This window comes from Pelophylax lessonae, assembly GCF_965119305.1.
Source record: "Pelophylax lessonae genome assembly, chromosome: 1".
Taxonomy (NCBI): domain Eukaryota; kingdom Metazoa; phylum Chordata; class Amphibia; order Anura; family Ranidae; genus Pelophylax; species Pelophylax lessonae.
Window position 1 is genome coordinate 8,001,236 of NC_138768.1, and position 15,477 is coordinate 8,016,712.

At 44.8% G+C, this 15,477-nt stretch overlaps 1 protein-coding gene across 1 annotated transcript; it reads right to left on the minus strand.

Annotated features, from left to right (window-relative positions):
* Positions 1–1,555: 1,555 nt before the first annotated feature.
* On the minus strand, positions 1,556–13,615 carry LOC309559503 (vomeronasal type-2 receptor 26-like; the record flags this gene model as incomplete). The annotated part of the gene is made up of 3 exons (XM_082262777.1): positions 1,556–2,448; positions 4,821–4,944; positions 13,583–13,615. The coding sequence occupies 3 exons, from the start codon at positions 13,613–13,615 to the stop codon at positions 1,556–1,558; spliced, it is 1,050 nt and encodes a 349-aa protein (XP_082118903.1).
* Between the last annotated feature and the right edge of the window lie 1,862 nt (positions 13,616–15,477).

Sequence of the window (15,477 nt, forward strand, 5' to 3'; positions counted from 1 at the left end):
TAGGTGATATTCTTCGTACTCATCACCTCTGCCAGGCAATGTATCCATATTTGTTTTATTGCATTGCTTCCCTTTCTCCTGGATCTTGTTTCAGGAGGGGGGGGGGGGGTTTAGGTGTTTGCATTTCTTTTTTGGGTATATTGATGATTATTTTGTGTTGATAGGGTCTCTCTTTTACGCTGAACTGATTTTGTTGTACAGGAACAGGAGGATTTTTTCTATAGAAAAGTGTGCTTTTGTTTCATGTGGGACTACATTTGTCTATGTGGATCCGAGTTACCCGGCTGATTATTTATATAAAACAATCGCTCTATGACCAACTTATTCATTGAAGAGGTTAGACTTATAGGGTGAGTGGATGATGGATTTGGGGTTCATGAAGAGATCATTGGAAGAACACAAAGGAGGAATCTTCTTCCACGTCACTGAGGAGGGATTTATTGCACTTAGCATTGTGGGGGAATTGATCTTATTCTTCACATGTTGCACATGATTTAAGGGAATTTCATCATTTTGCACATTCTTTGGCACTTTTATTGTGGGATGGGTTTTTGTATGGTAAATCATTGGAGATTTATGTATTCATCTTACACGTTTGGCACTTTATTATTTGCACATTTAATGTTTTATGTAAGAATGATTATATTTATTTGAGAAGTATTGATTGATAATAAATCATATTTTGGGGTTTAATTATATATTTTTATATTTTATTTGTATCCAGTGTAGTTCTTAGTGTGTATGATTTGAGTATTTATAGGAAGAGATGGGGGGGGGTTTGGTACTTCCTATTCTTTTCATCTTTTTCTTTGACACGTCTGACTAGAAGATCTTGGAGATGGCAGAAATATCCTATTATGGGGCCCCTATTTAGTAAAAACATTCATTTGAAAACACATTAAGCTACCATAACTCTAATGTTTAATGTCTTCTTCAGAATAAATCCTCTGATTGGTCAATGAGCCCCTGGAATCTGTTTTTAGCTTTGGAAGTTTTCATATCAGGATCTGGCGAGGTGCGGGGGAAGGAGGGTCGTCTCTGCAGCATTGTATGGGGAAGCCGAATACTCCCTTGTGGCAGAAGTTTACAGAGAAATATATACAAGGAGAAAGATTTTTTTATAAGGTTCTATAAAGGAAATCTTTATTAAAATTAACCCAACTTATCACTTATAATGTGAACTTACTGAGAACATCATCTCATCAACTTCAACTAATGACTACATCTGGATACAGCCGGATACATCTACATACAATATCATCGCCTCACAGGTCGCCGCAGGTCGCCTCCCATAGGGAAGCTGCGGACCCGTTCTAATAGGAGCGACACAAGTCGCTCCGACCTAGAAAAAGGGTCCGGAGCTTCTTTGGGGCGACCAGGAGGCGACCGCCATAGACTTCAATGTTATGGGAAGTAGCGTCGCGGTAGTGTGAACCGGCGCTTAAAAGTTTAACATGTAACAGTGTTCATTCTCAATACACTAACAAAATACTGAAATGAACAATAATAGAGATAATGCTATAACTACTGGTAGTCCAGTGTTGCTCCATACATATTAATGGATAACAGTTTTTGTATTCAGCTCAGGTCTGAACAGAATTATGAAACATTTTGGGAAAAATATACAGCCAAGAAGTCCAGAACTTGAGGCCATTATAGCAAAAACCTCCACAGCCACCATGTATTTCCCTCTGGTGCTCAGATAGGCCGGGATCATGGCAATCCAGACACTGCAGAAGACCAGCATGCTGAAGGTGATGTACTTGGCCTCATTAAAACTGTCCGGTAATGTCCTGGCTAAAAAAGCTATAATGAAACTCACAGCTGCCAGAAGTCCCATATATCCCAGGACGGAGTAGAAGCCGATAACTGAACCCTCATTACACTCAATGATGACCTTTCCCTGATAAGAGTGATTGTCCCGATCCTGGAAGGGGGGAGAAATAGACAACCAAGTGACACAGATTATGACTTGAACCAATGAGAAGACACAAATGATAGATTTGGGTAGTTTGGCTCCCATCCATCTCCTCCAGGGACTCCCAGGTTTGGTGGCTTTAAAAGCAATACACACCATAATACTTTTGGCAAGTAGAGAAGAGACGGCAACTGAGAAGATGACACCAAAAGAGGTCACACGCAGCATGCAGGTCACATCTACTGGACGGCCGAAGAACAAGAAGACACAGAGGAAGCTCAGCATTATGGAGACCAGGAGAACAAAGCTCAGGTTTCGGTTATTGGCTTTAACAATGGGGGTGTCCTGGTAATGGATAAATATCCGCAATATTAAACCAGTCAGAAGACAACAGAGGATGGAGACAGCTGAAAATACTGCAACAATGGTGTCATCAGTGTAGGAGAGAAATTCCACCAATTTTGGAACACACCGATCCTTCTTCTCATTTGGAAATTCATCATCAGGACATTTCATGCAGTTTTCACTGTCTGCAGGATGAACAATACAAACACAATGAGGATCGGGGTCAGAGCTTCTGAGGAGACAGATTGTTTTGTGTTGTCTCACAGCTAGCAATGGGATTTCCATCAGTGCATTGTGGGAGAGTAAAAGAAAACATAAGAAATTGCAATAGATAGATAGATAGATAGGCGTAGCTACAGGGTGACAGGGGTCGCAATTGTGACCCCGTCCATTGCTCCAGGGTGCCCGCACATCCCCCTGTCACATTATTCCCTGTCACACTGTGTCACTGGGTAAAGTAAACTCAGAAGGCCTGAGCTGGCTGGGAGTTGTAGTCTTTTCCTGCAGACAAGATGAGGCACTGTGACAAGGGATAGACTACAATTCCCATGATGTTTTGTGTCGGTGTACAGTCATGGGATGCAGAGCTCCTGGGCCCTCTGAGTTTATTTTTTCCAGTAACACTTTGTGAGAGGGCAGGTTGAGTGGAGAGAGAAGTGAGTAGAGGTTGGGGATGCAGAGCAGGAGACTTCTATAGCGTTTAGTGGAGCTGAAAGTCTGCATAAGGTGAGCTGCCTGAGGACTGCAGAGGAAGTTCATGGTGATTGTTTAGCGACTTCCTGACAATGTATTTTTGTGTGTGTTGCACAGTGTTACACGTGTCTGTTGTATGTACACTGCAGCACCGCCTCTGCCTGCCTCATAGAGCCCTCAGAGCCGAGGGAGGCTAATTCTGGAGATCTTTACAGTTCTATGCTGGGGAAGGGGGGCTGGAAGGGATTTGAGTCTGTACTAAGGGGGTACTATGGACATGGGATGGCAGGGGTATCTGTATTGATGGAGGGGGGTCTGTACAGAGGGGGGGTCTATGCTTAGTGGAGTGGGGGGTCTGTACTAAGGGAAGGGGGGTCTGTACTTAGTGGAGGAGGGGTCTGTATTGAGGGAGGGGGGTCTATACTTAGTGGAAAGGGGGGTCTGCACTGAGCAAGGGGGTCTACACTGAGGGGTTCTCTAGTTAGTGTGGAGGGGTTTCTGTACTGAGGGAGTGGGGTCTTTACTGAGGGGGGATCTATGCTTAGTGGAGAGGGGGGTCTGTACTGAGGGAGGGGGTCTGTACCTATTGGAGAGGGAGGATCTGGACTGAAGGAGAGGGTCTATACTTAGTAGAGGGGGGGTTTGTACAGAGGCGGGGATTTTTGCTTAGTAGAGAGGGGGGTCAGTACTGAGGGAGCAGGGTCTGTACTGAGGGGGTATGTGCTTAGTGGAGTTGGGGGTCTGTACTGGGGGAGGGGGGTTTGTACTGAGGGGGGGTTTATGCTTAGTGGAGTGGGGGGTTCTTTACTTAGTGGAGGGGGGAGGTTTGGACTAAACGAGAGGATCTATACTTAGTGGGGAGTGAGGAGGGAGTTCTGTACTGAATGGAGATTATACCTAGTGGATAGGGGGCCTGTTTTCAGGGAGGAGGGTCTATGCTTAGTGGAGAGGGGGGGCTTGTACTGAGGGTGGCCAATGCTTAGTGGAGAGGAGTGGGGGGTCTCTACTGAGGGCCACTTGGAGTATCTTTGTGCTTGCCGGAAGTGGCGACCAGTGGTAGTAGTTGGGGTCAATTTTTGCATTGGGGCCCACAAGCTTCAAGCTATGCCTCTGGATAGACAGACAGACAGAGATGACAAAATTATGTGAATTTTAGAGCCTGTTCAGTTCTTGGCTGTGCTCTTGGATACCTGACACAGATCAGCCCCCCCACTGCAGACTCTCACCTTGTGACTTGCTGCAAATGCGGTCTGATCACTGGGGGGGGGGGGGGGGGGGAGGTTGACAACCTAGGGAACTGCTTCCTCCTGCCTGCAGTGGACTGATGACATCATCTTAGCCTAGGCAAACTCACTGACTGAAACTCAAGGATACCCATAATCATAAATGTGGAAATGTAGAAGAAACTATACTGTTGCTGTACATTGTGACATATCTGGAATGGGTTCATTCAGACTCGTAAATCTATGACAGGTCCACTTTAATTACAAAGTGCAAAAAATACCTTTTGATACTTTCAGAAAAAATGAGAATAAAGGAAGGATTCAGTAGTTTTGTAGTAGTAATAATGGTAGTAGTAGTAGTAAAATACAACTGGGCAGGGCTGACACCATTTCTTTTGACTTCATTCCACATCTCCTGAGTGTTGCCAGTCCACAACAGGACTCAGGAGCTAAATACATTTCTGGCAGGATCAGCCTGTATCTTTCTGTACTTGCATGGAATTGAAAGTGATAACATATGGGGAAATGTGCAGACATTGCAGAGATGTCCTTCATATGTCTTATTCCCTGACCAATACTTTACCCACAGTGATATCTTCTGCCCAGTCCAACAATAACTTACTAACAAATACAAACTCTACCGGAAATGTTGGAGATCTCTCCTTCCGGACACGAGACGCACTCATGGCAGCATTTATGCATTGTAGATCCAAACTTTTTTCTGCTACCAGGTAAACAGGGATCTGAGCACCGAGACACCGGAGGCTGAAATCACAGAATATTATTATTATTATTATCATTGTTATTGTTTTTATTATTATTTTATTATTTTATTATTTTGTAAATTTCCATCATATCTTATGTTACAAATAGGAATGAGGTTCGGGTTTGCCTCTACCATTGATAGAATTCTGCAGATCTGAGATCCATTCAGGGACAATATTTTGGGGTTTTCACTCATTTGGGGTGTTTATTGACTCCTATTGTGTGTTGATAATGCCTTTAATTTTGGGTTAAAGTGAGTGTAAAAACTTTTTTTCTTTTTTGCTTAAAAATAACAAACATGTTATACTTACCTGCTCTGAGCAGTTCGTTTTGCACAGAGCAGCCCAGATCCTCCTCTTCTGGGGCAACCCACTGGCACTTCTGGCCCCTCCCTCCTGCCGAATGCCCCCACAACAACACAGCTTGCTATGGGAGCAGTCAGGTACAGGAAAAGGGTAGACAGTGGTTTGTTCAACACTCCGGAGATAAGAAGCCCCTCCATCGAGTCCGACTCCAGAATTACAGGTTTCGGTAATTGGGCTCCAATATAACGCCTCAACTGCCAGAACCTGAACTCAAATGATCCCGGAAACCGATATAAATGCCTAAGATCTTGAAACGGCATAAGTTTCCCATCTCTCATCACATGTCTCAGAGTAGTAATTCCCCATCTGGCCCACACCGAGGGGTCTGGAATGGAATTAAATTGGGGGAGTAGCCAGCCAGTTTCTTTAGTGCAGTGACAGCATATAATATTATCACTGATCACTATTATTATCATTATTAGTATTAGTGTCTCTAATGATGTCAGTGTCAGTTCCTATAAAGTGTCAGTTAGTGTCAGACTATCCGCTGTGCTATCACAGTCCCTCAATAAGTCACTGATTACGGCCATTACTAGTATAAAAAAATAAATAAATAAAAATTCCACTGTATATACCATAGTTTGTAGACGCTATAACTTTCACCCAAACCAATTAATATATCCTTGGGATTTTTTTTTCCAGTAGGAGAATACATTTTGTCCTAAATCTATGAAGACATTTAATTTTTAAAATGTTTTTATTTGATATGATTTATACAGTAGCAGAAAATAAAAAAACATTTATATATTAAAAAATTAAAAACACGCAGCGGAGATCAAATACCACCAACAGAAAGCTTGATTTGTGGGGAAAAAATGATATAAATTTAATTTGGGTACAGCATTGCATGACCGCCCAATCACCAGTTAAAAAAGCACAGTGCCAAATAGCAAAAAATGGCCTGGTCATGAAGGGGGTAAAACCTTTCGGAGCTGAAGTGGTTAAACTACTTTTTTGGTGCAAGCGTTTTGTTTTCAGGTCTGGCATTTTGGGGTTTTTATAATTTATTTTCTTGGTTTTGCATTTTTACTTTATGCTGATAGAGCTTTACATTTAGGGTGCTGAAAGCACAACATTAACTCGTTACCGACCTGATCTGTTCTTGGCCTGATCTGTTCTTGGTCTGATCTGCACTTGGCCATGATCTGCACTTGGCCTTGTAACGGAACCGCGACCCACACTGTGTTTGTGGGCTTCCGTCAGTATATGGCTTTCTTCAGTCTTGAACATAGATATCAAATATTCCAGCCGCCCCCCCCCCCCCCATACAAAGCTAGCCAACAACTTAGCTCGTTCTGGAACCTTCTCCTTTATTGAACAGTCACACAGAATTTATATACAGCATGGACATCCCCCTCCTGATCAAATTACCCCATCAGGTCAGGGGTTGCCTGATTACATTATCATATGCAGATGAAATTGTATACAGAAATACAATTAACCTGAACTAATTATCTAGCCATCTGGACAGAAACAATATGCACAATATATTAATATATTAATAATATTAACAATTAACAATGGGACAGACAGGCTTAACAGAATCCACATCACACCTCAATACACAGACTGTCCGTCTCTGACATTGAAGGACATGGAACAGAAGCCAATGTGATTAGCTCTTTCAATTAACATGTTCAGAATCAGACAAGAATAGTCCTCACATATTTCTCGAGATACATGGCTGACAAATATTTCTGTTCCACTTGAAGCAATCCAAACCATATTCTCAGTGTCCATTAAGTACCTGTCTTGCACTCCCAGTGATGGTGAGTCCCGTCACATATCTTCCCCCCCAAAGGTAGACTAACCAGGTACCAAACCTCCAATCAGTCTGTGCCTTAGTTAGCCGGGTAGCAAGTCCCAAAGAGTCAATCCATCATGGCAGCCTCCTTGACAAAGTTCCACATAGTTTGTAAGTTTGTCCTGGCAAGGCACATGGGGCTCTCATAGCCGTTCAGTCTGTGTAAGTCTGGTTTGGGCAGGCCAGACTGGGCTTCTTGGTCACCCTGTGTCCCTAATAGACACAAGGTGACTTACACATAAGAGGGGCCTAGGGGGCTTAGAGAGGGATTTCCCAACCTCTCTAAGGTAGGCTGTGTTCCACGCCCCCCCCCCCCCAATGTCTGCACCCACCCAGTACCCCAAACAAACTGTCCAGAACACAACGTTTCTCACTCAGCCAACCTCTGCCTCTCTCGTAGAACATACCAGCCACTGGGGATAAGCGTGGAATGGCCCCTCTCCCGGGAGTAATTTCAGCCGCTGGAGAGAAGACAGGGTGGCGGGGCTCACTTTGTCAGGCTGTTGGGGATCTGGGCCGATTTTTCAGCATCCCTGGGGTATACAAGTGAAGACTGTAGTCCCATCCACTACCACAGGAACTCCATCTTTTGTTAATTGAGGGCAGAGTGAACTCACATAGGTAGTCAACCTGATTTCCATTCTTGGCCGCAGGAAAGGGTTGTCTTCAGTAGGTGTGGGGCAGAGGTCGTTGACGCTCTGACCGGGTGGCAGCACTTCAGCTGGGAGTAGAAGCTTCACTTCATCAGCTTTTTGCTGGGGGGAGGGGGTGATTGCCCCAGCTTCCTGGAACTCTGTAGCTGTTGCGGGTGCTGGGCAGAGGTTGGTAGCACGCTGCCCTGTTGCCAGCACTTCTGCTGGGGACTCCACATAATCCACTCCGGGTAACTGTTGGGGGGGGGGGGGAGACCAGCTTCCTCTGCTCCCAGACTGTGGATCTCTCGCTGAGGAGGAAGGATGACCACCTTCTTCTCTGAACTGTGTGGCTGCCGTTGGGGAGTGACTGTTTCCTCTGCTCTGACTGACTGTTTGGAAGGGAGGAGGAAAAAGTCCTCTCTCTGCTCCCCCTGGATCCTGATCTGCTGCTGGGGATTGATCACCGCCTTCTCACCCTTGGCCTCTGGAACGGCCACAGGTGTGGGGCAGAGGTCTTGGATCCTCTGTCCAGTTGTCAGTGCTTCAGCTGGAGAAGTTCCTTGTAACTCCACAGATGCTGCTGGCAGGAAATCCCAGGTCCCTGTCAGGGGTGTAGGAGAAAGGTCAGCTGCCTCTTCTCTCAGGGAGGCTGAAGCTGCTGTTGGTGTTGGGAAGTGCTCAGTAATGTTAGGCCCTGATGCCAGCTGTTGTGCAGGGAAGTAAGTTGAAAAGTCAGTGGCCTTGCACACATCTTCCTTGGTCACAAATTGTTGCAGGCAGAGGTCAGCAGCGCTATGCCTGGATGCCCTCTCTTCTGCTGTAGGCTCACTGGGATGTTCCTCCTCAGCGGAAAAGTCTATTAAATCCCCAGCTCATGCTGTGCAGAAACAGGTTAGTCAAGGTGAGTCAGCACTTGCAATAAAAATTGCACGGATGATCAAATACCACCAAAAGAAAGTTCTATTTGTGGGAAAAAAAAGGACATTAATTTGTTTAGGGTACAGTGTCGCACGAGCCTGCAATTGTCCTTTAAAGTAATGCAGTCCTGAATCACAAAAAATGGCCTGGTCAGTATTGCTGCAGCAGCATCCATACAGATGTGCCACTTTACAGACACATTAATGGCACTTTTCCACTGCAAGTACCTGCTCGGCTCTACTCGGCCCTGCTTGACCCTGCTTGGCCCGGTTTGCTTTTCCACTGCTGGTACCGCATGGTACGGTGTTGGAACGGTTCGGTACGGTACGGTATGGTTTGCTTTTCCACTAAAGTAGTACTAAAGTTAAGTGGGTGGGATAACAACGGGGTGGGTGGGATTCTCTGATCAATCAGTGGCTAGTAGTGACTGCATGCAAAGGATTGTGGGATATGGTACCGGGTATGGTACCTCTTGGAACCACAATCGAGGTGGTACTGTTTTTAAGAGCCGTACCGTTCGGTTCCATGCAGTGGAAAAGCGCCGCCGTACCGTACCGAACCGTTACTACACCATACCATGCGGTACCAGCAGTGGAAAAGCACATAAGCGAGCCGAACCATTCGGTTCCATACAGTGGAAAAGCGCCATAAGGGGCCCCCCAGGCACGATATTTAGGAATATCATTAGGAATTTTTCATTTTTATTGTTTCACATTAACCATTATTAAAATCACTGCTCCTGTAAAAACAATAGTTGTTAAAAAAATATTTGCATTGGTACATGTTCACCAGGGTAGTACCCGGACCCCCATACACTTTTTTGGGCAATAACTTGCATTTAAGTCTTTAAAATGAGCACTTTTGATTTTTCATGCATAGACTTCAATGGAATTTGCATGTTCTAACTACCTTTTCCCCGTTCGCGGGGTTCTGGTGCGAACCGAACTGGGGGGTGTTCAGCTCATCACTACTGCAGAGGTTGAAGGGGTGTTGGGTAAGCCTGTCAGTGCTCAGACCGGCCCCGCTGACAAAGTCCTGTAGGACGTAACGCTTACGGGAGGTGGAGTCGCCCACACCTGACGTCACCCGCTGCTGTTCCGAGCACCGTGCGGCTCGCTTCCTCTTAGTGGAGACTGCGGTGCTGTCTACTTTTATCCTGATGTTTACAGATGCGCCTACATTGCACTACTTCATTGTAAGTGAGATTATTTTTAATAAAATACTTACCCATACAGTTTACACTTAGAGTTGTCTCTCTTCTTTGTATGCGATTCTCTGGATCACGGTTTATCTGTGTTGTTGGACCTGGAAATTTGTGATAACCTCTGCTGATGATATATTTGGATGGATGTTGTATGTTCCTGCTCATTAGACCCGCTGGTAATACAGGGGTCTAATTTTGAGGTGAGCGCATGTGTGTGCTCTTGGTGAAGGATATCAACACTGGATGTAGCCTTTCTTACTCAGCACTTTGTGTGGATTCTGCTTATCATTTATTTATTATTTATTTACACCCTCTCGCTTGGATCTTGGGACTTTACCTTCTTCATATGGACTGCTCCTTCATTTATCATTTGCTCAGTTTATTATTTGCTTAGTTATAGATTTGCGCTGCACCAAATTTTTTGTATACATAAGCCGCACACTGCATCAAATTGGTCTGCATGTCTGTCGTCCCAGAATGAAGCCTCTTCTAAAGATGATGCACAAGAAAACCTGCAAACAGTTTGCTGAAGACAATCAGACTAAGGACATGGATTACTGGAACCATCTCCTGTGCTCTGATGAGACCAAGATAAATGTATTTGGTTCAGATGATGTCAAGCAAGTGTGGCGGAAACCAGGTGAGGAGTACAAAGACAAGTGTGTCAAGCATGGTGGTGGGAGTGTCAAAAAAAACCCCTGCAATAACACACCTGGGCGTTTTTTTTTGGCACAGGCTTTTTTTGGGCATTTTTTTGGGGTCTTTGGAGGCATGCAAAACATCTGAACTTCTGTATAGGGGTATATATACACACACACTTCTATGTATATATACACATACACATATATAGGTGTGATAGGAGCGGAGACATATGCCTGTTAATTATTTCATTAGCACAAGCATAGTGTTCTGCTATTTTCACACCTATGTATGTGTAGGTGTATATATACATACATGTGTGTTTATATATACCCCTATACAGAAGTTCAGATGTCATGCCTGACTCCAAACTTGTCCTCAAAAAAGCCCTATGAACACCTGCAGCAAAAAGCAGGCTGACCGGCGAGAAGCCATATCGCTGTTCTATAAGTGACCTAAGAGAAACGATCTTTTCTCTATAGCGGTCACCCTGACATGGAAGGGTTTGGTCACCCTGCCATAGCAGTCAGAGTCAGTTAACCCTACACTACACTACGGTCACCCTGGCACTTAACACTTTCCCTACAGAAACTAGATTATTAAATCTAACTATAGTGGAAAATAGCACCCTAAGTACAATAGATATCCCTTTCCTCACACTAAAAATTGCTAAATGACACTTTGTATCAGAAGTCACAGAACTGCTTCCACTCTCTTCCATGTCCCTGTATTACAATGCTAGGAATTTGGCGGGGGCTATATTATATACTGGGGGGCGTATTCACTAATGATTGGCCTCTGGACCCCCTAGTCACTCCAATCACATTCCTAGCATTCTCCTGCCCCCTCAATTGTTTTTTACTGATGGTTCTGGTCCAATCACAGGCTTTTTGGTCGGGTTTGGTTGCCGAATTCCGAACTTTTTCAGCAAAAAGTTCGGAATTCGGCCGAACCTCGAACAGCCAATGTTCGGGTCGAACCGATGGTCGACCCAAACTGTTCGATCATCCCTAGTCTTAACCACTTACTGACCAGCCGCCACCTATATACGGCGGCAGGTTGGCAGGTTCCTGTGAATCGCTATACTTGTACAGTGGTTCACGGGAGCGATCCTGGGGGCACGCGCCCCCACGCCAGCGGGGAAGCTGATCCAAGGGGCTGGTACCCGTGATCGCTCCCCGTGAAGAGAAAACGGCGGTCTGCTGTTGTGAACACGGACGACCGATGTTCTCTCAGTAATCAATGCAGAGCTCCTGTGTTCCTCCTATATCCCAGGTCTCTGTATTGATTTCACAAGCCCCTCCCCCTCACAGCTAGAAAGCACCCCCTAGGCTCACATTTAACCCTTTGATCGCCAATGGGTTAACCCCTTCCCTGCCAGTGTCATTATTACAGTAACAGTACATATTTTTAGCACTGATTACTGTAGTGATGTCACTGGTCCCCCCAAAAGTGTCAAAAATGTCAGTTAGGGGTCCGATCTGTCCACTGTCATGTTGTAGGCCCGCTAAAAATCGCAAATCGCCACCATTACTAGTAAAAAAAAATAAAAACAATAACAATGACATAAATCTTTGCCGTAGTTTGTAGACGCAATAACTTTTGTGCAAACCAATCAAAATACGCTTATTGCGATTTGTTTGCCAAAATTGTGTAGCAGAATACAAATTGGCCTAAAATTATGAAAAAATTAGATTTTTCAATTTTTTTTACAGCAGAAAGTGAAAAATATTTGTTTTTTTTTCAGAATTGTTGCTTTTTTTTGTTTACAGCACAAAAAATAAAAATCGCACAGGTGATCAAATACCACCAAAAGAAAGCTCTATGTGTGGGAAAAAAAAGGACATACATTTATTTTTAGGGTACAGCATCGCACGACTGCGCAATTGAACGGTAAAGTAACGCAGTGCTGAATTGCAAAAAATGGCCTGGTCATTAACCACTTAAGCCCCGGAAGATTTTACCCCCATTCCGACCAGCGATTTTTTGCTGCGTGATTTTAACGGACAATTGCGCGGTCGTGCGACACTGTACCTAAACGAATTTCATGTCCTTTTTTTTCCCACAAACAGAGCTTTCTTTTGGTGGTATTTGATCGCCTGTGCGATTTTTTGATCATGCGCTATAAACAAAAAAAAACAGAGTAAATTTTGCAAAAATAACAATATTTTTCACATTTTTTTATATGAAATTCCCCCAAAAAAAAATGCAAAAATCAAAATTTTTTAACATTTTCGGCCAATTTGTTTTATGCTACATATGTTTGGTAAAAAAAATCGCAAAAAGCGTATTTTGATTGGTTTGCGCAAAAGTTATCGCGTTTACTAACAAAGGGAAAGATTTTTGTCATTTTTGGTGTTTTTTTTTTAAAACGAGTAATGGCGGCGATCTGCGATTTTTTTTGCGGGACTGCGACATTGCGGCGGACAGATCGGACCCTTGACTGACATTTTTGACACTTTTGGGGTTAGCAGTGACATTACTGCAGTAATCAGTGCTAAAAATATGCACTGTTACTGTAAAAATGACACTGGCAGGGAAGGGGTTAACTGTATTGGAGAGGGAGGGGTTAAGTGTGTCCTAGGGGCGTGTTTCTAACTGTGATGGGACATGTCTCCTATTGTAAAAACAGAGATCAACGGTTCTACATAGTAGAACCGTCTGATCTCCATTTTTACACAGGGGAGAATGACAGGCGGCTTGTTTACATTAGCCACCCGCCTTTCTCTCTCTCTACCGACGATCGTAGTGTGACCGGCAGACATCGGGTCCGCCGGTCACGCGCGCGGACTCCTCCGTGAACGAGCCGCGGCGGGCGCGTACCTCAGTGGGAGCGCGCTCGCACGCTATTGGCTCACAAACCAGTCACAGGCTAGTGACGTATATATATGTCACTTTGCCTGGCCGGGGCTGACCGCCGCAGTATATCAACTTGCGGCGGACGGCAAGTAGTTAAGGGGGAAAATCCTTCCGGTCCAGAAGTGGTTAAAATAAGGCTGAAAAATCCCCATAAATCCCAATTCTGAACCTCCCCAGCAAATGAGAAACAGAAAACAGGGAAGTCATTTCTTACCTTTCCTTTCTTCCAGTAGATGGGGTCACTCATATCGGGAAACGTTCCGGGAACAAAGTCTGGCCATTCAATTAAAGTAATTGGAATATATAAAAGATCGTAATATTCCGTTTTAACCCAACTGCATAACAAAAGAGTGCCACGAGCTTCTTGATTCGCATGAAAGTAGATTGCATCTCCGGTTGGGTCCAAGTAAAATGATTTTCTCACATATTTGTACAACTTTTCATAGAAGAGAGAAATACACACATTACTATATACATTTATAAGAGGTCTGAAATTATAGTCTGCCTAAATATACATTTGATTTGATTCGAGTGACTAGGAGGTCTCTCTATAAATGAATAGGAATGAATGAATCAGGAGAATCACTAATTCTTCACTTTTTGATTCTCCTGCAATGTCTCCATGTACAGGAAGTTCCATTCTTAACCCCTTAGCGCCGACAGAACGCAAATATGCGGCCTCGGATTCAGGGGGTTGTACTGCATTGATGCCTGCAGCTAGTGAGGATCACCCCGGTACCGGTGTTTAGAGCCGACAGTCGGCTTTCTTGTAATGACAACCAATATGTGGCTGAACAGCCGCTCGATTGTCATTACAAGGAGTGGGAAGAGACATCCCCCCACCCCCTTCTGCAGCTTTTTCCGGGTCTCCCCTCCTACCAGGAAGGTCTGCCGATTGGCTCTGATTGGGTCTCTGATGAAAAACCCAGAAGCAATGCCATGACATCACTTCCGGGTACTGGAGACTTAAAGGCACCAGATTAAAAAAAAAAAAAAGACAGCATTCAAAACAGTCAAACTTCGCATTTTGAACGCTTTTAAGTGCAGAGGAGGGATTTGGGGTCTTTTAGACCCCAGATCCCTCCATAAAGAGCAACTGTCACTGCATATTACTGTCACAAAAGGATGTTTAAAAGTGATCAATTTTTTTTTTAAATAAAAATGTAAAAATAAAAAAAAAAAAATTTGAGTTAGTGGAGGGTATGACAGTGGACGATCATCGGCCAGAACTGACAGCAGCCGGAAAAATACATGTCAAATACATATAGGGTCCATTCGGCTCTTCTGCTGGATTGCTGTCAGTGAATACCGCAGTCCCATCCACTGATATCAGCTCAAGCTGCAGTTGTGAGGTGCCGATTGCATTCTCACCCTGGAGCTCCTGCGGAGTTGATTGTTGTGGGCAGAGGCCAGTAGCGTTCTGCCCAGCTGCCAGCTGTTCCACTTGGCAGTACATCGAAACATCGGTGGCCTTGCACAAACCCTTCAGGGCCACCGATTTTTGTATGTAGGGGTCCACAGCTCCATGCTCTGAAGTCAGCTCTTCTGCAGGAGGCTCACCAGGTTGTTCCTCCTCAACAGAAAAGTCTATTAAATCCCCAGTCTCTGGTGGTATCTGGGGATTGAAATTCACCATCTCCTGTCTGTGGAATCCAGAAGATGTTACTGGTGCTGGGCAGAGGCTAGCAGAGTTCTGCCCTGTTGTCAGCACTTCAGCTTTGGGAACAGCAATCTCCGGAGTTTCCACTGCAGACTCTAAGGCAGGGGTTTTCAAACTACGGCCCGCGAGCCGCATTCGGCCCGCCAGGGTCCTGAACCCGGCCCCCCCGGCAATTGCAGAACTGAGTTGGACTGTTTTTTTTTTTTTTTCCTGTGTGCAGGAAATCGGCTGCAGCAGCAGCCAATTGGCTGTTTTACTCCCGCGCTGCATTCTGGGAGTTGTAGTCAGGACCACGCTCAAGTTCCTTGTGGCGGTGGCTGTGGAGAACAGAGCAGGGGCACGCAGCAGGAAACTACAACTCCCAGAGACTTTGAAGGCAGGAAGAGGCGGGGCACACAGCGCGGCACGGAATACAACGGAGCTCGCCGCTGGATGCCTGAAGTTTTTAC